The following is a 25,418-nucleotide window of genomic DNA, read 5'->3' as shown; positions in this document are numbered from 1 at the left end:
AAGTTATACAACATATATCACAAGGAGAGTATCTGGAGGACGATCGGTGGGATTTTGGGACATAAGTGTAAGTATTAATTTTAATGTTTATCTGCTCACCTAACAAACTATCCAGTTATCACCGAAACGTGTTTCTAATAACATTTCTAGCGAGAAATATACTTTTTACTTGCATAATCTTTAGTCAGTGATTGTGTCTGATCTTTAGTTTTATAGTTATTAGGAAGATTTTATCGGCTCGATGTCAAAGATGTCCGGTTGCTAGGGACGCTGCTTTCGCGCAGCTGAGGGCACAGCTGAGGGCTGTTGATACGGACAACGCAAGCGTTAGTAGCTGCTAGCGAAAGTCTTGGTAGGGCTTAATCCTAGCCTTTGTTTACTTTTATTCACTGTAGGGGAGGATTGCCGTGACAAATGGAAATACCTTAGAGGCAAGTACGGCAAAGAAAGAAAGGAAATGAAGGAGAGGAGGAGTGGATCGGAGGGAGGCCATAAGCACAGTTGGAAATATGTCAACATACTATCTTTTCTGGAGCCTTATGTACAGGAAAGGCTCACTGTTTGTAACTTCGACCAGCCAAGCCAGACAGCAGAGAGCATTTTGAATGCACTGTGTGAAAACAATGAGGTAAGACCAGATGAGATTGAGCTAATGTGCCATGATGAACAGGCCAATTCATAATTGTAGGCTAAATCAAATAAGTGAAGCTTCTCAGCTGTATGACTATGTCCTGTGTTTAATCATGTGGATTGCGAAGGAAAAATAAAATTATGCTTTGTGTAATGTTGTGTTTTGTCCCGTGTTTCCTTTACCTGACAGACTACATTGGATGACACAATGAGTAGTCAACCTGGGCCTGGTTCTTCAAATGGCAGTTCATCTAGGCCCCCACCTCATTCATCTAGGCCCCCACCCTCTCCATCTCCACCCCCACAACCACCTCAACAACAACAGCAGCAGGAATTCGGGCCCATGAGAGTTCAAAGAGGGAGGAAGAGGCAGGCCACTGCAACCATAACCCCCTACCAGCAACAGGTGCCATTGCTAAGGAGGAGAATGAGCATGAGCGTTTCCTTCTGAGCTTTGCACCCACACTGGCAAGGTTGGAGTCTCGCAAACAGGCATTGCTAAAGTGTTGAATGCAGTCACTGTTTTATGATATCGAATTTGGAGAATGAAATTATTAAATTAAATTATTACATTTAAACACCGACATCTGCTTTGTACCTCTTTCTTTACATTAGATATTCTGAAGGAGATTAAACATTTTATCTTGTTTTATCACTACAATACCCACTTTGATATACATAGGAGCCACACAATTTCTATTAGGTATAAAACATTTATTTAAACTTATGTCAGCTTTATCGTTCATGGGTGTGGTACTGCTTCCAAGATTCAGAGAAAACTTCAACTTCACCACATCATCTGGTGTTTGCTGGTGATGAAATGGACTAGCTTTTAAGCAGAAGCTTTGGGTAGCTCTTAAAATAACTGTTGGTTTGGTTGGTTCTTTTAAGGCCTATGTAACAGACCTGTATTGCGCCCCGGAACCTTTTGTTTACGTCTCACCCGGTACCCTTTTAGAGGCGCACAGCAGCATTCACGGCGATGCGTGTTTCGCGCGTAGTCGCGTCGAAGATGTAAGTTAATATGTCTTAAAGCCTGTATTTTGGTTATATAAATGTTGGGTTCATATTGAAACATTTTGTGTGTAAGTTTTATAGTTCATCTGTCTTACACCGGTCGCATCTCTATGCCGTTTTATGTCTGTGAATAGCGTATGAAGCAAGCTAACAGCTGACCCATGAATGTCCGGTGAATGCAACTTTTCCCTCTCAATTTACCCTCGTCTTGCACCCTTGGCAAGCGGAGCGAGGTATGTTGGTTTATTGTATGCCTTTAGTATGATTATGTTTAATTTTGGTGTCTTTATGTAAGTGAAGCAAATAATGCAAACGTTTAAGTTTTCTTTGTTGTGCTGAAATATGTTTTCTGTCATTCTTTTATTTGTGAACATGGAAATTGTACTGCACTGATATATATTTGTGCAAAAGTGCAACCATTTTGTGTTTGTGCCTAGATGTTATCCTGCCAGGGAACTCGTCCAGCTTCAGACATGAAGTACTGAGCAAACTTCTCCCTCACTGCCACAACATCTCTGCCAGCATTGTTGGTGCCAAGGCGAGGTGCGTTCTGGAGACCTTGTGATGGCTCAGCTGTGGATGTTCCAGTAGATGACCTAGCCGGTATTGTAGTGCTGGCATCCCACCTCAGAAAGTTATGCAGCATGCAGGTGGCCTTTACCACGTTCTCTGCCACTTCTGGAGAGACACACAGCACCCGACGGTACACTCTCCATTGGGATGCCAGTATGCCAAACGCACACTCGACCATTCTGCGCACGTGAGGGTGACGGGTGTTAAACACTTTTTTTTCTCCAGTGTTGTAGCCAGGGTATGGGCGCATGATGTTACGGCGCAAGGGGAAGGCTTCGTCTGCCAGAAACACATGAGGCATCGGGCCAAGATGTTCTGCCCCTGGGAGGATGGAGTCATCCGGGATACCCAATGTGTTCTGCCGTAGGGCAGTACCAAAAGCGGAGGAGGAGAGGGTTCCCCCATCACTGTTTCTTCCATAGGCCCCGATGTCAACAAGCCTGAAACAGTACCTGGCGTCGACTACAGCCAGAAGGACGATGGAAAAAGTGCCTTTGTAATTGTAATAAAGAGTGCCGCTGATGGGAGGAGCCTCAATTACTACGTGTTTCCCATCCATTGCCCCTAGGCAGTTAGGGAAATCCAGCTGTTGGAATCCAGTGGCTATCTTTCTCCACGCTGCTTTGTCTGGAATAGGCATGTAATCTGGCAGGAGGCAATCCCAAATAGCTGTGCAGACCTGATGAACTATGCCTGCCACAGTGCTGGCACCCATCCTGAAGGCGAAAGCGATGGACCGGAATGAATCGCCAGTTGCCAGATACCTGCCCAAAGAGTGATATTTAGTTTAGTCTGAAACAATTGAGCAAGCCCGCATACACCTGTTGATCTTGATTGTAGCCGTTAGCAGTTAGATAGCAGTTTCTATTTCATTTGCAGGCCTGACAGTCAGGTAGGTAATGCTAGCAGTCTACATCCTGTCCAGCGAGGGACGCTATACATATAAAATAGGCCTACTCTGAGCACCTTTAAAACAAGACTAAAGACTTTTATGTTTGCTTTAGCTTTCTGCTAAATCTTAAATACATTGCACTTTCTAAAAAGCTTTTTTAAATTTGCCTTTATATTCTATTTTAATACTAAAATGCCTTTTTAACTTTCTATTTTACCCATTTCTTTCCATATGTTTATCTATTATTTTATTTTATTGTATGACAATGTTTATATGTGAAGCACTTGAGTCTGCCTTGTGTATGAAAAGTGCTATGTAAATAAAGTTGCCTTGCCTACGTATGCTGAAAAAGTGAGAACAAGCTCTGCAACACCAAAGAGTATGGGAGGCAAGACAACATAGCTTACATTAGACCTGTTGCTAGGTAACCTACTACCTGCTTGTTACTAGTAATAATAATGATAGATTCAATTTATATAGCGCTTTTCACACACTCAAAGCGCTTTAAGTAGTAGTAGTAAAATAAGCTACGAGACATGCGTCTGATTTCATAGTCCTTTTTATAAATATATTTGCGGATTTACCTTAAACAAATGCTGAGTCGTTCCTCTGGACTGATGGCTTGCCTCATGTGGGTGTCTTGCCTTATTATTGAAGGCGCAACGATGCGCAACAAGGTTTCAAATTGACTCTTGTCGAGTCTGAAATACGCACTGAACCGTGCATTATCAAACCGTAGCTCCTGAATCAAACTATGAAACGCCCCGTACTGCTGCCGTCCCCGGTTTATGTCATGCACCCACAAACGGGAAGGTTCATCGTTATCCTCGTTGTCATCTAACGCCAAAACAAGGGCTAATTTTTTAATCCTCGACATTGTAACTGACACTGTAGCGTAGTCAAACCACTTTGATACGGTAACCGATTTGCAACGTTGGCTCTAGAACATTCTGCTCTAGAATGAAATTGACAAAACCACCCTGTCAGTTTTTTAGTTGGTAAAAAACCGCCCGGGTCAGGTGTTTTTTAATATAAAAAAACTGCCTGTGTGAACACGCCATTAGGGGAGCTTTTCAATTCATTCTGGAACGTGCATCTTTTCAGGGAATTTGTACAATAATTCCATAGCAAATACCGAATATTGATTGTCTTATGTGTCCATATTGTATCCATTATATTGACCGGGTATTTGCAAGACGCTCACGCTCTGCAGCAAGCCAGTCACAGTTGATTTGCGCGGCGCTGTACGGCGAACGTAAACCAACAACTAAGCTAAGGTTAGAATTTCAGTAAGCATTTATTTTCCTCCCGAGATCCCGCTGATGTTGTTATAAAGTAAAGGGAAACAAGATATCTATTCTTCCTCCACCTCTCTCGCTTCTCTGCTTGGTGTCGCTTATAGTTTGCCTCCCTCGCTCTGGTAACGTCACGTAGGCCCTACGTGAAACAACGAAGCTCTGAATACTAATTTTCCCAACGAGTATTTGAATATTCAAATAATTCGGGCCAGTCCTAATAACAATGCGGGACAAAATCTCAATTTGCGGGACGTGTACAAAGTAATGGAAATGCGGGATCCCTTGAAGCTGTTGGGAAAAATAACCTGCTGAGTACATCACATGTACATTATAAATATAGCTAACTCCTACCCTAGCCTGATGAGCACATCACATGGACACATTATAATATAGTCAACTCATGCTCTAACCCAACAACACAAACATGATAATATATAGTCAGGTCAAGGCCGGAGCTGAAGGCCCCATCTCCCAGGCAGGCAGATGGTGGACACTCAGACAATGCACCAGTATCATCTCCAGAACGGGAGAGCCACATTAATTTATCACACAGGAGACATTTTGAGAGCTCTTCCCCGTTAGGAGGAACCAAGAGATACCTCTGCCCACACCAGGGGCCTGAGAGCCACATTAAATTATCACACACGAGACATTTCAGGGGGGCACTCCCCGTTTTAATTTATCACACCGGAGACACGAGGAACTCTCCCCTGTTACGAAGCTCTCTCAGGGCCTGGGAGCCAAAACACACAGAACCACACACACCTCAAACGCACACACCTCATCGAGAGGAGGATACAGCATAAAAACTGTACCACACAGGGACTCTTCATCCTCTTCTTCTGAAGCAGACCTTCCACGGAGGCGAAGCTCCGGACGAACCATCAGCGCTGATTAGGGACTTAGACATATTCGATTTCTCACGCTTTATGACTCTGTATAACCGTTGCCACTTTACTTAATAAATCCAAGGTCCTCGTGCCGACAGACTTTATTACCTCTCCGTCTCATTTTATCTGGTCCAGTAGCTAGACAGACCGTTTTTCCCCACAAAGCTTAAGGGATTCATGGACCTCCTCCTCGTCAGATTCCAGGATCTCTATGAGGTCAATGGCTTTGTGACCGTGGATGAGACAATGGTCAAGTTCAAGGGATGCCTGGCCTTCTGGCAGTACCTCCCCATGAAGCCGGTGAAGTGGGGAGTAAAGGTGTGGGTGATGGCGGAGAGCAAGACAGGCTATGTCAACAATTTCCAGGTGTACACGGGGGCCCTTCTGCAGACCTGCAAACTCCTCAGAGGAAAAAAGGTGGCAGTGTCACGGGGGGATTTTTTTTGGATTGTAATATGCAAATGACACTAGTCTGAGCGTGACTTAACAAAACTCAGCATACTTTATTAACTTAAGGTCTTCTCTTTTGAACATCTCCACTGCAGTCTGCTTCCGGGTCAGCAAGGTGTGTTCGACAGTTTGGATGGCACTCGGAGTGGAAATGTTCATGCTGCCACTTTTCGAGTCTATGATTTCAGACATAAGACTGAATGAAGACTCCACCGTTGGCCCATGGAACACCGACAATGCTGCCTTTACTGCCATGCTGAGCCCTGGGTACCTTCCCGTTTCAAAGACAGCTGCCCACCAGCTGACAGCATCATCTCCTTCTCTGAAAGTTCGCAGGCTCTGGTCTACGACATACTGGAGAACCTAGGATAAGATAAGAATTATTTAATTATCCCAGGGACATTTAACCTCCACAGCAGCAAAATATACGGTTAAGAAATAAACGGCAACAATAAATATCAAAAGCATCCAAACAAGCATTGCATACTGACATTAGGGAAGTGCATTTTCCAGCTAACCTCTTGCTGAACATCCACATCAGCAGGGAGAAACTGGGTAAACATCTCCGCAAGTCGTCTCAGCAGACGTCCAGTCTTGGAGTGCCCCCTTGCAATAGGGTCAACAGCAGACAGGCACTGCAGGTTCATGCTCTCCTGTGGCAGCTTGCTCAGCAGGTATTCCCCACATGTGATGTATGCCTGGAGTACTTGGTCCAGGAAGGGCTTCAGCAGCTGTATAAATATTAACAATAACACACTGGTATAGTTGTGCTCCTTTATCATTGGCAATAAAATGGCTTTGGTCCAAAAGTCCGGTAACTCGTTTTAAACCACTCACATGGTGTTGAGGATGCTCCCGTCTGAATCTATCTGCAACTCGACACACATACAGGTCTCTTGCAGGCAGCAGTTTGTCTCCCTTGAGTTCGAGACCTGCCAGGATCCTGGGGATTGGTGGCAGGTGTTCTGGCTTCACAAAGCATGCAATGAAGTTGGTGAAAACCTGCAGCTGCTTGTCATGCAACTTGTGCACAAGGGTGTCACGACTCTGAGGAAGTAGTAATATTGTGCAAGTGAGAGATGGATATGAATGTCCACCATACAAGACAGTAAGACACAGCCAGTAACAATAAAACTATCCAAGCTTTATGATACAACATAGTTGTGAAACAGTATTTCAATATACCTGGAATGCCATGACGTATTCTTTCAGAATAGCCAGGACACCTGTGTAGACACTGAGATGGAGCTCTGTTTTGGTGTCTTCATGCCAGTTTCTTGACCAACCGCTGCTTTCGGTCTCTGCCCTGCTGTGTCATTCCTGAGAATATATCAAAGCTGTTGTTTGTTGATTTACCAAAGCATATGTCAGATAGTGAACATGCAGGCCAATGTTGACACACCATACATATTTCCATTAATTTATCCAGCCAATCTACAACCGCAATGGATTGATTTACCTTTCCCGCTGATGTCCTTGTGAAAAGACTGAATGCACCTCTGGGCCTTTTCACTCACATGGTGAGCAGCATAAAGTTGTTCCCAAGGTTCTTTGTATAGAGCCTTCTCTTCTTTATCTATGAACCCAAAGTACAGGACCTTGTAATTAGGAAGCATGGTCTGATTGCTGAGTCCAACATCATAACATGACAGCCAACGATGCTCACCGAATCTCTATGGAGTTGATCCAGGAATGCTCATGTATTCAAAGATCTCTTGGAGGTAAGCCCGCTGACAAACGGAACACATGTCTCAAGTTATGATTCAGTCCCATATGATATTCATGAATCAGAGGACAATAATAAGGCAATCTAATGGCCATCAAAATACCAAAGTGTCAGCGGATCAAATCCTGTCTCCTTATTCCCTCATGTCAAAATGTCCTTGGGCAAGAGACTGAAACCCAAATTGTTCCTAATGAGCAGGCCATTGAATGCTGTCAAGGTGGAAAAGAGCTATACAAGTGCTATACACTCCTGTATGAATTTACCTGATCAGAAGCCCACTTGGGATCAACATGAAGGTCACTGAAGAGCTGTTCTAGATGACCGTTGAAAGGACTGGAAAATCTCTTTGACGCATTATGAATGTGATGGCACGAGTCCCCGTCGAAATCTAGAAGCTCTGGGCAGTGGTTGTGTCGCACTCTGGTTTCCAGGCCCGTCTTGCTGCCCCGCATCACTGCACAGGAATCTATCATCATGGTCACCAAGTTGGACCACGCGATATCGTTGTCTGTGAAAAACTTGACCTGGGCATTCTCCAGGATTGCTGCGGTGACCTTCACTATTTCAAACGACCCAAGGTGCTCCACATCAACAGCCTTCCTCTCTGGGCTATAATAGCTCACCAAAATGGAAAGCACCTGTATAAATGAGAAGACCATTGTTAAAGGAGAACGTCTGCAGTTTTTAAGTCATATCCCTGTTGATCGAGGTTACAGAGTGCTGCTAGTAGCAAAAATAAAGAGACAACATCCTTAAGTTTCACTTTCGGTTATGTCTGTCCCCATAGGTTCGCTTTAGCTGCTGTTCTGATACTCTGTAAATATTGTGCCAAATGTTCTTGTTATTTTTCCTAATGACAGCACTCGGTAACCTCGATCTAGCGATATGGGTTAAAAATGGCTGGCATTCTCGTTTAATTGCTTTAGGTGTAAAGCACTGTATAAATACTAGAAATTACTATTATTACCTTTTTGTCACTCCTTGAGGTGGCCTCATCAAGATTGACAGAGAATGGTAACTTCCCAGTGTTGCTGAGGATGCGGTCCGAGAATGTCTTCCCCAGGCCGTGAACCATTTTATATTGTGCTGATGTTCGCGACAGCTTCATGCGACTTGGAGCCACTTTGTCCTCGGCCAGCATCCGAGCAAGGTTGACGATGACAGGGGCCATTATGAATGGCAGTGAGTGCTCCGCCAAAGTGCCCAGAACCATTGCCTGAAAGCAAAGCAAATTAAAATCATTAAAATGTAACCTTGCAAACTATCCTACATACAGCGCCCTCCATAATTATTGGCACCCCTGGTTAAGATGTGTTAAAAGCCTTAAAATAAATTCAATTTTTATTGCAGAAGCATACTCTCACACTGAAAATTGTAGAAAAATGTAACCTTCAACTTAAGTAGAATTTTAAGAAATAAAAAATCCCTGACTAAGAAATAATTATTCTTCATAAAATCACCTGTTCACAATTATTGGCACCCCTAACAATTCCTAGGAAATAAATGTAACTAAAGTATTTCTGTCATTTCTACAGTAGTTTACAAAGTTGATCACAGTATGTAGCAACATTTAATTAGTAATTCATAACTTCCTGTTTCCCTGGGGTATAAATATGACGTGCCACAGAGGCCATTTCTCTTCAACATGGGAAAGACAAAGGAACACACCGTTCAAGTAAGCGAGTGTGTCGACCTTCACAAATCAGGCAATGGCTACAAGAAAATAGCCACTCGCCTACACCTGCCCATATCTACTGTCAGAGGAATCGTCAAGAAGTTTAAAACAACTGGAGCAGTGGTAAACAAGCCTGGACGAGGATGCAAGTTCATGTTGCCACCACGCACAGTGAGGAGGATGGTAAGAGAAATAAAAAAATCTCCAAAGCTCACTGTCACAGAAGTGCAAGGAATGGTAGCATCTTGGGGTCACAAAGTCTCCAAAACAACCATCAGGCGCTATCTACATGCCTACAGGCTGTTTGGGAGGCATGCACGGGAAAAAACTTTTCTCACTCAAAATCATAAACGCAAACGCAAGGAGTTCGCTAAGCGGTACATGACCTTCAACCGGGACCGTGTGCTTTGGTCAGATGAGACAAAGATGGAGCTTTTTGGCAACAAACACTCTAAGTGGGTCTGGCGGAACACAAAAGATAAGTATGCAGAAAAGCCCCTCATGCCCACTGTGAAGTATGGTGGAGGATCGGTGATGCTGTGGGGCTGTTTCTCTTCCAAAGGCCCTGGGAACCTTGTTAGGGTGCATGGCATCATGAACGCGTTGAAATACCAGGACATTTTAAATCAAAATCTGGTGGCCTCTTCCCGAAAGCTGAAGATGGGTCTTCACTGGGTCTTTCAGCAAGATAATGACACTAACCACACGGCCAAATATACCCAGAAATGGTTCACCAGACACAGAATCAAGCTCCTCCCTTGGCCATCTCAGTCCCCAGACCTCAACCCCATTGAAAACCTGTGGGGTGAGATGAAGAGGAGAGTGCAGAAGAGAGGACCCAGGTCGCTGGATGATTTAGAGAGATTGTGCAAAGGGGAATGGTCGAAGATCCCTCTTTCTGTTTTCTCCCATCTTGTGAAACATTATAGGAGAAGATTAGGTGCTGTTTTGTTGGCAAAGGGGGGTTTTACAAAGTATTAACATCAGGGGTGCTAATAATTGTGGCACACATGATTTGATGTTAAATAATTATTTCTTAATGTGGGATTTTTTTCCTACTGAATAAATGCACTTGAATTAAAGGCCCTGGTTCATTGTGGTCCTATTTTATTTAGAAAAAAAATGAATTTATTAGAAGCTAAAGAACACATCTTAACCAGGGGTGCCAATAATTATGGAGGGCGCTGTTGGTCTACTATGATGAAACAGTGTGTCTTCATATTGTATGGCTGATATTCAATGAATATCAAAATATGAAAATACATTTCAGTTCAATAATTATAATAATAACTAGAACTGCAAGCAGTTATTGAGGGGGGCCAAGCCGCCGGCGCAATGCGAAACATGTATTCAAAACGCTACCGTGAACCTTTGGATATAAAGGTTTTGACTGTGGGAGGTTCTGTGTTGGAGTTATAGCCCCAAATGTGTTTTCCGCTACTGTTTCGTCGTCGATGGTCGGATCCAGGGCCGACGGACTGTGGGGGAAAGTGAGGCAGTCGTGGGGGGGCCCAAGGCAGAGGGGGGGCCCATGGCAATTAAAAAAAAAAAAAATCTGTTGAATTATCCACCAGCCCATAGTGTTAGGAGTCGAACACGGCCACGTCTCCCCCCCGTCAGCAATTGCTCTCTATCACCCCCCCCCCTCAACAATTGTTCTCTACCCCCCTGGTAGGGGGAATTCGGGGGGGGGGGGCGCATCAGTACCTCTTGTATACAGGGCCCAGGAATTGGTGCAACGGCCCTGGTCGGATAGAAAATTGTTTTTACTGATTTGCAACGCGAAACATATATTCAAAACGCTACCGTTTCGTCATCGATGGTCAGATCAATAGTTTTGCTGATTTCTTTTCGTGTGCGTCTGAAAATGTTGTGCGCAAAGTTTGGTGTCAATTGGGCAAAAAATGTGGGAGGAGTAGCGAGAAGTTAGTTTAGCAGTTTTCGCGATAGGTTTGCTTTACCAGAGCCCCGTTGGCCAGCATGTTTCCAGGTCCATTCAGACAGTGGCTTGGATGGACCTGGAATACAGACACACTGTTTCCGCCTCTCACGACGTGGACGAGGGGTTGGGTTTTGAGAGGCAAAATATTTGGGTTTTCAAATCAAAATGGTATTTTAAAGATTGAATAAAAAGGTAACCTAAATCCATGGCTAACACACTACAATGAGGGTACATCATATATCTGTGGATTAATACTTATGTAATGTTATTAATGGTTTGTTAATGTGTATTTAACACTATTTAATGTTAAGTAATGATGGTTAGGCATTAAGTATGCTTAGTTAACTATACTTACCTTAGCATTAACTAGGCATAACAGTTAGTTTTACTTAGTTAATGCTTATCTTAGCATTAACTAAGGATAACAGTTAGTTTGACTTAGTTAATGATTATTAAGCATTACGTAAGTATTTAGAAATGGTTAGTTAGCTATGAGTTATTAACTAAGCATTAACAAATAGTTTATCAATGTACCCCTATTGTATATTGTAAGTAATAGATGAATAGGGAAAAAAAGCTGAAAAGGGACAACATATCTATGGCTTCGATTAGAGGGGCAAATCCATAAAAATAAAATGGGGTGAAAATTTAAAGTTCAAATCTAAAAAGTTAACAATGAATAATATTTATTTAGAAAAAATAGAAAAGGAGGAACATAAATGCAGTAAATTTAAGGACAGGTGTTCCTCTAACTGTCATTAATGGTTTAGAAGTGGGCAAAGGCCTGTAATCCAGATTTGCTTAGCTCAACCATGGGTAGTGCTATAAATTTTTTTTTTTCAAGATGATACAGGTTAAACTCTAGTTGGCATAGAGGAAATCTAAACAGACATTCATGATCGCTGTAGTATGTGGACAGAATTTGCACTTTGATATCTGTAGGGCTGGCCCGAATTATTCGAATACTCGTTCGGAAAATTAGTATTCGAAGCTTAAATCAGTATTCAGAGCTTTGTTTTTGTTTTTTTTCCACGTACGTGACGTTACCAGAGCGAGGGAGGCAAACTATAACTGTACGTCCACACCAGGAGCGACCAAAGCGTCAAAGACGCTCTGGTCGCTCACAAAGTTTCGCTGCGAATTTTTCTGTTCGCTTTGGTCGCTCAAGACGTACAATTCAATTATGCAGACGCATTTAAAGGAGCCGTATGCGTTTAGTAGGCCCTACAGACAGCCATATCAAATAGTGAACTCTCCCATACACCTTGGCCATATTGCCGAGACGGTTTTGCTTGTTCGATAAAGTGCTTCGACAACAAGTAGGACAGTGATTCCCCCCAATATAAAAAAAATCCTAAAATGTAGGCTAATTACAACCGAGAACAAAAAACCCTGCGTGCTGTAGTAGTTAAAATATGTTTCACTGATCTGGATCTGCAAATCATGATCTGCACTCATTCGTCGCATTCAAAACAAATAGACATTGGGACACATGGCTAATTTGCATACGTGCACAGGACTGGTTGGCTCCGCAAGGCAAATAATGGAACATATCTATCTATCTATCTAGGCCTTTCTGTCTATCTATCTATCAACGCGTGTTTAGTTTTAATGTGATGTATTGTGTGTATTATCCAGTCAGACTTGTTCTGTGTGGTATTGTAGGCTACTGTCCTGTGTGGGACGAACCACCTAAATGGATTCCCGACGATTTGTGTCGTTTGGTATTAATAAAGACTTGACTATCTATCTATCTAGACTATTTAATTAAAAATTATTCACCTCAGGCTCCGTGAATAGTGGGGAATAGAGGGATAAAAGACAAGAGATTTATCCATTGTCATTTATCCCTCGTCTTGTCGATTAGTTTGTTTATGTGACGATTTCAAATACTTTTTTGGTTTTGTTTAAAGCATGCTACACGCGATTGGTTGGTTAGATTGGTGGCATGTAGAGCAAATTATAATGATTCCCGCTTAAATACGAACGTTCTAGATGTAGCCTATAAATACTCCCGCTTATCATCACTTGATATCCAAACCACTATGGCGTTTCGATCTCTGAACTGAAAAAGGGTGGGTTCGTACAACACCGGGTGCCCAGTTACAGCCGCGATTAATACTTCAGCCGACATTTTGTTCAGTGAGTGAATAAAGGTAGGTAGGAACCAAAGTGCCTGCCGATGTTCCCTGGGATCCACGCAAGCGAAAAGCGTCTACATTCCGATTGGCTGTCAGTGTTTGGTCGCTGAAGCGAATAATAGTAATTTGCATAAAGTTAAAAAGTTTTCAACTTCTTTTTGACGCTCTGGTCGCTCAACTTTGGCCGCTGGTAGCGTTGGTCGCTTTGGTCGCTCTGGTCGCTCTTGCCCATAGAAAGTGAATGACTTCCGGCGATTTGTTCGCTCAATTCGCTTCTGGTGTGGACGGACAGTAAGCGTCAGCGACACCAATCAGAGAAGCGAGAGAGGTGGAGGAAGAATAGATATCTTGTTTCCCTTTACTTTATAACACAACATTAGCGGGATCTCTGAGGCCTGTTTCAGGTAGCTGGTTTAACATACTCTGAGTTTAATCCTGCGCTCTGAGTTGGTTGACTCAGAGTTCAGGGTTGAAAAGCAACTCTGGGTTTTCGGTTTCAGAACAGGTGATCAGCGTTGGGTTAATCAACTCTGAGTATGTTCACTCTGGGTTGAGGGCGTGCCTGCTGACTATGAAGAGCCATCATCAATGGATCTCTGATAACATGATCAAACATGGACCAAAAGCGTAGATCCACTTACTTTTCCCCCACGGAATTGGAAATTCTAATGATCGTGTATGCCGAGCAGTTACCCATTTAAAAAAAAAAAGAAATTCCGCTGCGGCAGCGAGAGCGCGAGAGAGAGCTTGGCAGGTAATAGCTGAACAAGTCAATGCGTGAGTAAAATAAAATAAAATAAGAGGAAAGTTTAATATCTTCCACTTATTCAATATGTAAATTGTGTGTGTGTATATGTGTGTGTGTGTGTCAATTTACGCAACCCCGAGTTGCCCCACGAGGACTTGGCAGCAAATGAAGTACAAAAATATAGTTTAAACAGGTAAACTAATGTTTAATTGAAATCAAATCAATTGTGCTGTTTTGCCTGCTCTACCTAATTTAACAGCTATGTTCAACATGTATTATATATTTGTATACTATATTTAAGCAGTAAATGTAAGTAGTACATTTCCCAGCCACCCCAACACTGCCAATATTGAATAGGATTTAGATATATTAGAAGGCTACACCTAGGCAAAATGCATTATAAATATATATGTGTCTTCAAAATAGCGCTTACTGAATATTAGGGTAACATTTTCCTCCATGTTAGCAAATCGAAAAAATGCAGAGGCCCGGCAGACTGGATGGGGTCCACCACGAGCAGCTCTCACAGAGGCTGAGGAGACGGCCCTCAGCCAACAGAGTATGCGTCCTGTGGCTGAGGGCATCCCTGGGGGGAGCTCCTCTGATCCCCCCCCACCCCCCAGGATAGAAGTGCCTTTACAGTATAAGAGGTTGGTTATTCAAAATAATTAAATATGTACACGCAACCCAGCGCGTTGCAAATTAGATGGGGCAATATTCTGGCTCAAGTAATAATTGCACTGTCTAATCATCTTCTTCCAGTTACTGATGGCGTCATCGCCCTACTGGAACCAGATGCCCTCACCAACCTCCATGCAATTGTAACAATTCAAAAGATGCAAAAGGATGCTTTGGAGATCCAAATTTTGGAACATAAGTTATAGGTGGGTGAGGTGCAAACTGGGATAGGCTACTGTTCCCTGCTCTAAAAACATACCCAATATAAATGACTTTTTTTTTTTTGTGCTTTCAGGAAATAAAAAAATCCTCATAATAAGTAGATTGTCTTTATTAGAACACGGGCTGTGGTGGGACAAGTTATTTTGTTGAACAGTTTACTCAAAGGGTTTTACTTCAGTGAACAATGCAGACGATTATGCTGAGCATGTGCATGTAGAGAAGAACAGCATCTGGTTAAAAGCAGTACCAGGGTCTTTTCTGCCTTGCATTCTTAAAATGAGTTTCTTGACTTGCAGCAGTTATAGGTCCGTGGTTAGTCAGCTACTCTGATCATGGGAAAGCCACAACGTTGAAGTGACTGTAGTACAGAGCGGGTGGGATGCACGGGGCGGATCATTCTGCACATGCGTTAATTGCGATAAAAAAATAATAAATAAACTTAAAGCATGCCCCCGGTGCGTTTGACAGTTAACATGGGGGCTGAGAAGGTGGTCTAAATAAATGATAGATTGCGCTGAAAAACGATAGCACTCGTGAAGAAAATTATCAGGAAAATAAAGTATATCCAACCGGGGTCTTAATAATCGTTCCTCACGGAGATTCCTTCTGAGGATCGCAGCCTCTACGTCCACAGGCTCTCGTAGAAAAGGACATGCCATTTCTAACACTTCCTTCTGTCGGAGAGCTGCCTTCAGCCTTATAGACAACAAACTCAGAGTAGGTCTAACCACCTCCCGAGCAGGTTAGGTCCACGGCGTATGTTGCCGCAGCAAGTAACTCTCGGTTGCGCTGAACCTGCTACCTGAAACGGAAAACCCAGAGTTTCGACTAACTCAGAGCGAACAAACTCGGGGTTGCCTCAAAACCAGCTACCTGAAACAGGGCTCTGGAGGAAAAGTAATACTTAAAACCTTAGCTTAGTTGTTTGTTTACGTTCGCTGCACAGCGCCGCGCCAATCAACTGTGACTGGCTTGCTGCAGAGCGTGATCGTCTTGGGAATACCCTGTCAATATAATGGATATAATATGGACACATAAGACAATCAATATTCTGTATTTGTTATGGATTTATTGTACAAATTCCCTGAAAAGATGCACGTTCCAGGATGAATTGAAAAGCTCCCGTAAGGGCTGAGATGGCAGAGAACAGCTGATTTGGAACGGAGCAACAGCTGTTCACTTTCACAGGGAAAAACTAAGGAACTTCAACCTATTAAGGCCTACTAATTAACGTTCAAAAGCTATTAAATCTTCAACAAAATATGCAGATACTGTCTAAATCGGTTCCAGGGAGTATATAGGGATTATTAATGTTGTTTTTGATGGTGTTTTTTTCTGGAACGAGTATTCAAATATTCGCTCGGAAAAACCAACGAGTATTCGAAGCCTGAAAAATGGCATTCAGGCCAGCCCTAGATATCTGTGGGATTAATGTCACGAATGTATACGTGATCAATTGTTGTGTCATTTTCTGTTGTTGGCGAAGAGACAATATGGGTGTAACCTTGCTGTTGCATGAAATTTTCTGCAGATTTAGAAACAAGGGCATTGTCATTGAAATCTCCCATAATTACCTTTCCTCCTGAAAGTTGGTTAAAGTGTTGTATTACCAAAGCGAGATTGTGTTTGAATAAGGCGAGTTTATATGATGGCGGTTTGTGCAGCACAATGTAATTTTAATTCAAAGGCTGAACATCAAACATGATGGCTTCCAAGCAGGGATGGACTGGGACAAAAATTTGGCCCGGGACTTTGGGATGGAGAGGCCTTTTATGAGGCCGCGGGAATAGCGTGCGTAGAATTTTGCCACGGTGTAAAATAATAAAAACTAGTCCTTATCCATGGATATGTGCATTGCAACTGCATCTCAATGTTGGGATGTGCATGTGTTTAGAATATTCTGAAGATCACTGGGAAATATTTTCTAAGCAATCTTGTCCATGTACAAAATATAAGAAATTGCATGTGCCTAGAAAGGTAAATCAAGGCTGAAAATGATCTAAATAGTGCAAGATACGATTATTTTAGTGGAAAAAAATTGTCATACACATACACGGGTTTGGGAGATGGGGGCGGGCCGGGGTTTGTTGTGCGTTGCTGTGGTTACCGGTGTTGAAGTGTTCCAATGGTTTATTAGCGGTGGCATCTAATAAATCGCTCTCTAATCAATACTTCATTCACTGCCTCTTCCGTGGTCATTACAATATTATGAATAGTTTTCCGACGTCTCTGGTACTTCCATAATTAGTTTAAGTCAACATATGTTGCCAAACATGCTCGCTAGTGCACCTGTCATAGCTATGCCGCTGTGTCCTGTTCCCGCTTCACCATTGGTCTCGCTGACAGGGGCGTCGCCGTCAACCTTGGCTTCTCCACGGAAAAGGTTGGTTAATTTAGCACATTTGGCTGCGTCTTGCTCTAATTTTTTTTTCCTTTTCAACCTCAACTTCTGAGCGCCACCCAATTCTTTTTCCTCTCCACCACCTTTTTTCCTTTTTGACATTTTCGTATTTCTGTGTAACTTCAGTGAGATCAACGAGAAGTAAGTGACCCGGCCGTGTGTCAGGCTGAGCCAAACAGAAATGACAGACCGCGGAGCAGTCCAAGTTGGGAGGGGCCGTTCGGTCGTTGCTTTGGCCGCTCGCTTTGCCCCCATACACTGTGGAGGTGCTCCCCCCTCTAAATTGACAGCAATACATCGGCCCCGTTTCACCGTCAGGCAAGAGCTCAGTTTCACGCTGTAAGCAAATATCCGGCAGCAGGCCACCCCAAATCACGGCTTTCTTAACGTTTTCATTTTTTTTTACATCTTTTACAACAAAAAATATATATAATAAAAAATAAATAAAAAATAAAATAAAATCTAAAAGAATTACGGCCGGCCGGCTCGGCCTGAAATCGTTCGGCCATTCGGGAACTCTCCCGAACCTCCCGATGGCCAGTCCGCCCCTGCTTCCAAGTCACTGCATGGCATGTGTATAATGTTACAAGTGATGTGGTCTTTGTGATAGGAGCCCACTCCACCATGCTGTTTCCAAGTCTTGGAATTGGGTCATGTTATGGTAGGATTGGGACCGGAGTTTGTGATTAAATATCCAACCTGGCATCTCAATGGAATTGACTGATGTGTTTTGTTCCAGCCATGTTTCTGTCACGCAAATGATGTCAGCACTCAAGATTCTCTGGTCATGTTTAAGGTCTTCCATGTGTTGACATAGACCTTGAATGTTGTGTAGGCATATTTTGAGAGTTGAAGTTATTTCTGCTGGGGGAGTTGCAATGAATGGTTCCATTTTTTGCAGGGCAATGTCAATGTCTGGTTTTGAATAGATGGCAGTGGCTTTAAAGTCTTGAATGATAAGGTTTTCTACACATGTTACTCGGCTTAATGCTACATATGCTTGGCCAGCTGAAAATATATTTTTAAGGGACACTACAGCTCTTTCTAAAGTTAAACCTTGAACTTTGTGTATGGTACAGGCCAATGCTAGGCGTAATGGAAATTGGCGTCTAGCTCCACCAGTCATTGTTTTGTCTTCCACAGCATCTATGGGTGTTGCTTGTTGAAATTGTGGCTCTGAGCATATAGACCTACTCCTCAGTTTCCTGCCAATTTTGTCATCATCAAAGTTAACCAAAATGTTTTTGGGAAACTGATTGTTTCCATCAAATGTGATTTTGCAAACAGTACCGAATACACCATTGACCAATCCGTCTGACAGATCTATATTTTTGATGAGCATAAAGCGAGCTGATGGACCAACAATTAACGTTCTGCTTAAGCATGTTTGTTTATCAAATGTTTGTGGACTACTTTTTCTTGTTATATGTCCTGTGTCAGGGTTTCTCTGAGAATCTTGAGCTTGAATTTGCACTACATCCGCACCTGTCTTGTGTAACATGGTGATGTTATGTACTGCACTGTTTGTGGAGAAAATGTGAAGGTCCTGTGTCAGTTCCCCCATGCCTGTCTGGCGTTGTTTTAGTAAGACTTCATCTCGCTCATAAAGTTTGTCTCCTTTTTCGTGTTTTCAAAGACGATTTAATGTTTTAGCAAACTCTTGGTTTTTTTGTCGCATTATCTTTGTCAACTCAATGTGAGTGAAATGATGCGAAACGGGTCAGGGTTTTTGCCATTGACTTTGTCAAGGCACCATGTGCGGATTTTGTAAAATATTTGAGTCTGTTCTGATCATTTAATGTGCGCATAATGGATAGACCTTCAGCTCTTTGTATTGTTTGTGTGGGAAATTCTTTAGACAGTGTTGCGTTTGTGTCCGACTGCAAGTCTGGTATGGTTTCTCTTTCATTTGGATTTGTGTCGTTGTTATTTGTCATCTCCTCCTGACATTCTAATCGCTCCAACTCTGATTCAGGACAAAGGTCTGCCCATGCCTCCTCTTGAGCCCCATGGTGCCCTGCAACCTCTTGGCATCTGTCAAGCTCATCTGCTTCTACTTCAAACATGGATCTGTTCAAATCTACAACTTCTTTAACACTTTGCGTTGTATTGCTGCTGTTAGTGATGGAACCGGTGCTGCAAAACTGCTCATAACTGCTGTACGTTGGAGGTTTTAAATGATCTGTTGAATAATGAGGCAAAAACAATTGTAGCAAGCTTTGGTAGTGTTTTTCAGGATATTTGGTTTTTGAGAAACTAGCATATCTAACAACAGCATCAGATGTCCTAGTTCTTTTCTTAACAAAGCCAGTGTTATTTTCCAGTTTAACAGAGCCTTTGCTGTGCTGCTCTTTCCCGTACACAACTCTGTATTTTGAAACAAATGTGGCTAGACAAATATCATTGAAAATTGCGACCTGGGGGCGGTTTTTGTAGCGGTCAGTTATGCTCGTCATCCATACTTGGTCTGTTGATGTGTCACCTTGTTCTGCTTTGCGTTGAATGACACTGAGGGAGACTCATTCTGACAGTATTTTCCCCAGTAGGGATAAATGTGACCAGTCTTGAGCATTCGTTCAGATTCATGTTTGTAACTCGATAAAAACTTTCTTGAGCTGAAACCTCACGATTGTAGAGAAAGACACTTTCATTTTGTGTATGTTGTAACAATAAGCCCATGTCTTGTTCTGCTTTTGAGATGTATGATATGTATACTACACAAGCAAAAGCATTGCAGACATATTGTATGTCCATGTTGGCATTCCAGCAACGCAAAAGGTCTTTGTTGTATTGATTAACCCAAACATCTGATGGGTTGCGTTTGTGTACAACAGCATTTTTATTTGTTGTCAATTGGTAGGCTTTTTGAAACATTAGCTGTGTGATGTTAATGGAAGCAAATAGCTGATCCACAGTGTCAAAGGTTAGGTCGGGATTTGAAAGAGCATGTTTGACCCTTGCCATGACATTTTTAGCCACCTCTTTTTCTTTTTTCTTTTTTAACAAATAGATGTCTATCGGATCAACGTCTGTTACCTCCTGGTTTTCGTCTGTTTTACTTTTACAAAGAAAGGTGTGGTTGCTTGGAGGACGTGGAAAGTTAAATCTGCATGTTGTGCCTTTTTTCCTACAACTCTTTGAGTGTTTGGAGCTGTGTTTATGAACGCTAGAAACAACTTCATGTTATGCGTCGGTTCCAGGGGGGAGTTCACAACTGATGTATTTATCAATAAATTCTATGACTTCGTCTTTGTTCTTTCCTATTTTTGGTGCATTTTCCACCCAGAACAGACACTGGCCCTCATTTATCAAACGAACGTAGAAATGAGCGCAAATCTGAACGCATGATTCATCTTACGATAGGACCCACGTGAGATTTACGAAACCTTCGTATCACACCAATCCCAGCGTACGAAGGATCTTGGTGTTGATAAATACGGCGGCTGAGATCGATCGTAATTAAAGTAACACGCCCATATAAAAGCACGTCTTCAGAAGTCTCGCCCCTAACTTTTACGACATGGAGAAACGTCCAACGGTAAAATAGAGGAATTTTTCCGAGACCCAAATGGAGACGCTCGGGTCACTGGTGGATGCGAACCGTCTGGTTTTATTTGGTAGCCTAAAAGCTGACATTAAAGGCCAGCAAAAGAATGCTATATGGAAGGAAATAACTGTTGCAGTGAATAGTGTTTCCAATGTTCGTCGGGCTACGGAAGAGGTTTGTTAATTAAATTAATTAAATAATAAATTAAATGTACAACTTCTGTTATCCAGCTTAAAACATTTCACATATATGCTATTGTTTGCATTCCGTTAAAGTTATTTAATTCCGAATAAGGTGAAGAAAAAATGGTCCGACATGAAGCTCCAAAAAACGTGTTGCGGCTGTGAAGCCGGCCAAGCAAGAAACGGGAGGTGGTGCAGTGCGACTGCAGCGTAACTCACCGAGATGACTCTGACCATGTAGTGCGCCCTGATGTAGACGATGCCCAACGTTGCTATTTTGGAAAATAAAAGAATCGTGCGTGCCCCCAGGCCATCGGGCTACCATGTTCAGGATTTGACATTCTGGCATCGCAAATAATCGGAACATTATCTGAATGGTAGCTTTTGCGGTTGATGTACGCGTAATCATTAATAGATGGTTCATACGCACATGGGTACAATCAACCACACCAATCACATTTGGAAACCTAGCAATAGCATAAAAATCCCGTTTGATTCCAGTTTGCTGATCGTTATTATATGGGAATTTAATATAACGTTCGGAGAGGGACATTATAGCTGCCAAAACTGCTGGCATGGTTCGGCTAATACTTGGCTGGGAAATAGCAGACCTGTCCCGATCTCCCGCTGCAAGATCCCGGTGGCCAAAAATCCCAAGGTAGAGCAAACCTGCACAGGTATTGCGTTTGATCGCCTATTTTCTCGCCTTAACTGTGGCTCCAAAGCATTGCATAGCTCCATCAGGAGATGCCTTGGGAGACGAAAACGACTCAAGAGCCATTCATCGCCCTCCTTAAAAAAATCGGCGCGGTCTCGAAAAACTCTCTCGTCTGTGCGTTGAGGTCCTTAACAGAGCCAGATCTGCCATCGCTGAGACACGACCACCTATTTGGCAAAGCTCCTGTTAATATAGACAGCTGAATAAACATTTCACCTGTCACATTCTAATTATTTTCATAGCAATACTGTTTTTAATTAGGCCTGACTTGATTGTAATTGTTTGAACGGCTGGGCTAATTCCAATTTATTTAGTAATTAATACAGATGTTGAACATGGGCTACTTGTGCTGCAATATTCATCATTGAAATACCCGTATGTTGCGCCAAAAAAACTTGCGTACACGAGCTCAGACCTGACGTGAGATTTCATCGCAGCCTGCGCTCACGTTCAAATTGATAAATGCCAAGCTCAACGTTGAAATGAGCGTACGTCCATTTTACGCACGTTTTCTGTCGTACGCTCGTTTGATAAATGAGGGCCAATGTGTATGGGTGGGGTGAGACGCATTGTTGGAATTCAACTCAAAAAAATGTCTCGATAACTTTACCAATGGGGTTAGCTGGTGACTTGATGACTTCATTTAGGAAAGTGTGAAATCTGTGTTGGAACATTCTTGCTGCAGTAACCGGATTAGTTTTGAGTAAATTGCACCTCTGTGACCAATCCATGTCGTTGACATTTCCCTGTATGTTTTGTATTCTCATGAAAACATCTATGAGTTCAGTCCAGTGTAAATCAGCACATGAAAATGAACAGAACCAAGTAGGGACACCAAGCTGACGAACGATAGAAAATAGATATTTCTGTACACCTTGCCAAAAAACTGGAGTCCCTCTGATTGGTTTAAGGAACTTGTAACCAAGATCACATTTTAAGACATTTTGTACATAGTCTTTGTTTGAAAGCATGGCGGAAGTTATAGCCAATGTTTCCCCTGCATGGTAACCTTTTCTCAATGCTATGGACACATTGGAAACAACCTGATTGACCTCAGATAAATATTGGGAATAGAAAATGTAGTCCAAGTTGCTGCTAAACCTCCCATCAGCATTTAGGATTTGTTTGTTTATGTATCTAGTGAGAGTGAGCCTGTGGGGCCGTGTATCATGGAATGTACCTGTCCCTTTAGGGAAAAGAGTTGGAAGACATTTTGCTTCATTGCCAACATCTGTCAGCAGCCTAACATGACTGTTTCCTTCAGCTGGAGCTATTGATAAAACACTTTCGAAATGCTGATCAAATATTTCTTGTGCAATATTAATTGGTTGTAAATAGGGATGCAAATTATCGAGTAATTCATTAATCGATAGTTGTTTCATCTTATCGATGATCGATTACTTGATAAGCGGCAATTCTTCTGAGAAGCTGAATTTCCTTCTGAATAGGTTCTATCTACAGTATACGTAACATAAAATGCTATCTTCCTTATAATAAAGAAAAAATGCATATCATATTCCTTAATCAAAGATTTATTCATTTTGGTAGCATAACAAACCAAATCAACCAAAATCTAAATATTACATTGGAACATTTAACATGAAAATAAATGAGTGCACTGTCTCTTAGCAGCATAATAAAATAAATTCTGAAAAGTAAATAAGGTGTCACATGTGGACTATTGGCAGCATTTCTAATCCCCCTTAAACTGGGAAATGGGACAATATCACAATAACATTAGTAACAAAAACCAGGACTGAACTGTCATAGCTCTAGTCAACCTAAAATATAGGCTGCCTGATGATAGAGGTGTGTCTTCGTAAAACAAAACAAAAACATCCCTATTTTGAACTCGGCCTTCTTCCTCGCGTAGCTTGCTTCCACGCGGGTGGTTATGGTTGTTCTAGAGGGGATATTGTACCCTGGCTCGATGTACTTTATTACCTCTCGAAATCCCTGTCCGTCAACAACATTAATCGGCAGCAGGTCTGTAGTAATCATGTTACAGATCCGCTGGGTAATACCCTCTGCTTTTGTGGAGTCACATACCCTTCGTCCCAACGCTGTGGTGATTGTAGGCTGAGATTGAGAACCACTCGCTGCTTGTAGCACGGCTGAATGTGACACATTTAGGTGGTAATTCGACGAAGTCGTGGAGTTGTTGTACTTTAAAATACTTCCACATATTGTGCATTTGGCGTCTTTGTCGTCATTAACCAACTTAAAGTGGCTCCATACTGCACTCCGTTTTGCCCTCTTCATCGTGTCAGTGTCCCGCTTTTCGTTTGTCTTGTCCTGCTTCGCTTGTGTTACCGCGTGTGCGTCAAGTACGTCTGGCGTCAAGCGCGCCCTTACGTGGACTGGGGGGGAATTACGGGTTACGCGATTAATTGCAAGTAATTTATTTTAATCGAGTAATCTCTTATCGACAATTAATCGATAATCGATTAATTGTTTGCATCCCTAGTTGTAAACATGTGTCCAAATGTATCCTGTGTGTTTGACTTTCATATATGTGGTCATGTTCTTCATCATCTGTCACCTGGGGGGTATACCACGAACCTCGCTGAACATACCCAGGCTTTCTTGGGAAAACCTGGCTCGACAGAGCCGCAACTCGCAATCAGAGTTAAATGGTACCACGAAGCTCACTTTAGATTCAATTAGTTGAACCAGGTTTTCCGCTTTAGGTTCAGTGCGCGTTCACTTGAAAGGGGCATTTTTTGCGTAATTTTTCTCACCTTTACGATAGATCAAGCAGTCTATATGCGTATAAGGGAAAAGATTCTGCATATTGTCTATAAAATAACAGCTAAATGCAGAATTGTTCGCCATTAATCCAAATAGAATGATGATGATTTAAAAATGCATAAGCAACGTCCATCCTGCCTTATTCTATCATTTAGGGAATTCACTTTAAATACACCCCAGGCAAGAAATGTATCGCATGTTATCAACCGCTGAGAGGTAGCGGCTGTAGCGTAGTGGATTAGTATAAGACCCGAACGCCAGCGACCGGGGTTCAAATTCGCCGGTCTATCATCATGCATTTTACCCCCATAGATGTGGTGCCAGCATGGCCTTGAAAATATGGGTTCATGTTCGAAATAAGCACAAAAATATAATTCCATAAGCTTTAGTGAATAAGTATTCCATATGCATGAGAATTGGGACTTTTTAAGCTTCACATGAATTTGCGTCACTTGGGAGTCGAACCCCCCGCGCAGAAATTAAAGACTGACGCGCTACCTCCACTCTAGCACTCTGTCACGGAGACACAATGCGCAACAGTAAGCATTGTCTACATAAGGTCCAAAAGGAGTCTGAAATCAGAATATCGTCAGACAATGCCAAGGGATCGGTTCTGTCCCGTAAAACCCTCTGTCACCGGAGAGACGCCTGTACGAGAAGTGCGCCGAGGTCCACGGGAACACCCACAAATGGTGACGCCATTGTCAGAGGAGGGGCTAGGAAGCTGCGCACGCCGATTTAAGTAGCCGATCTCCGGCTAGACTGAGCCGAAAAACTGCTCGCAACCAGGTTTGGTTGCCAGCATAAGTCACCATGGTGATACAGCGACGCTAAAAGAGATCGACTTTCGTGGTACAACTAACCCAGGCTTTGAGCTCAACATACCTCGCTAACCCTCTAAGCGAGCTTCGTGGTCCAGGCCCCTGGTCTGATTGAG

The 25,418-nt window shown here is 42.6% G+C and overlaps 2 protein-coding genes and 2 pseudogenes across 2 annotated transcripts; all 4 read right to left on the bottom strand.

The window, feature by feature from the left end:
- Nucleotides 1–947: 947 nt before the first annotated feature.
- LOC130379678 (uncharacterized) lies at nucleotides 948–7,064 on the bottom strand. The gene is made up of 5 exons (XM_056586660.1): nucleotides 6,936–7,064; nucleotides 6,588–6,797; nucleotides 6,269–6,481; nucleotides 5,803–6,113; nucleotides 948–5,702 (listed from the first exon to the last, which is right to left on the bottom strand). Exons 1-5 carry the CDS (start codon nucleotides 6,945–6,947, stop codon nucleotides 5,648–5,650), a joined length of 801 nt encoding a protein of 266 aa, XP_056442635.1. The 5' UTR covers nucleotides 6,948–7,064; the 3' UTR covers nucleotides 948–5,647.
- Nucleotides 7,065–11,239: 4,175 nt separating this feature from the next.
- LOC130379691 (ATP-dependent DNA helicase PIF1) lies at nucleotides 11,240–18,855 on the bottom strand. Its single transcript, XM_056586686.1, has one exon. It carries the CDS (start codon nucleotides 18,845–18,847, stop codon nucleotides 17,867–17,869), a length of 981 nt encoding a protein of 326 aa, XP_056442661.1. The 5' UTR covers nucleotides 18,848–18,855; the 3' UTR covers nucleotides 11,240–17,866.
- Nucleotides 18,856–18,969: 114 nt separating this feature from the next.
- On the bottom strand, nucleotides 18,970–20,589 carry LOC130379683 (uncharacterized; annotated as a pseudogene).
- A 1,569-nt stretch (nucleotides 20,590–22,158) lies between these two features.
- LOC130379697 (uncharacterized) lies at nucleotides 22,159–23,112 on the bottom strand (annotated as a pseudogene).
- Nucleotides 23,113–25,418: the final 2,306 nt, after the last annotated feature.

Source organism: Gadus chalcogrammus, chromosome 1 (genome assembly GCF_026213295.1).
Source record: "Gadus chalcogrammus isolate NIFS_2021 chromosome 1, NIFS_Gcha_1.0, whole genome shotgun sequence".
Classification (NCBI taxonomy): Eukaryota; Metazoa; Chordata; class Actinopteri; order Gadiformes; family Gadidae; genus Gadus; species Gadus chalcogrammus.
Note: the sequence above shows the minus strand (reverse complement) of the source record. Positions and strands in the feature narration are given on the sequence as shown.

Bases quoted from the DNA above. Each gene is read 5' to 3' on its own strand.
- LOC130379678 (XM_056586660.1), bottom strand. The intron at 6,482-6,587 runs GTGAGTGGTTTA...ATATTTATACAG, and splicing joins GGGAGCATCCTCAACACCAT to CTGCTGAAGCCCTTCCTGGA. The intron at 5,703-5,802 runs GTATGCTGAGTT...TTTTCCTCTGAG, and splicing joins GAAGACCTTAAGTTAATAAA to GAGTTTGCAGGTCTGCAGAA.
- LOC130379691 (XM_056586686.1), bottom strand. From the start codon at position 18,847: ATGGGGGAACTGACACAGGACCTTCACATTTTCTCCACAAACAGTGCA.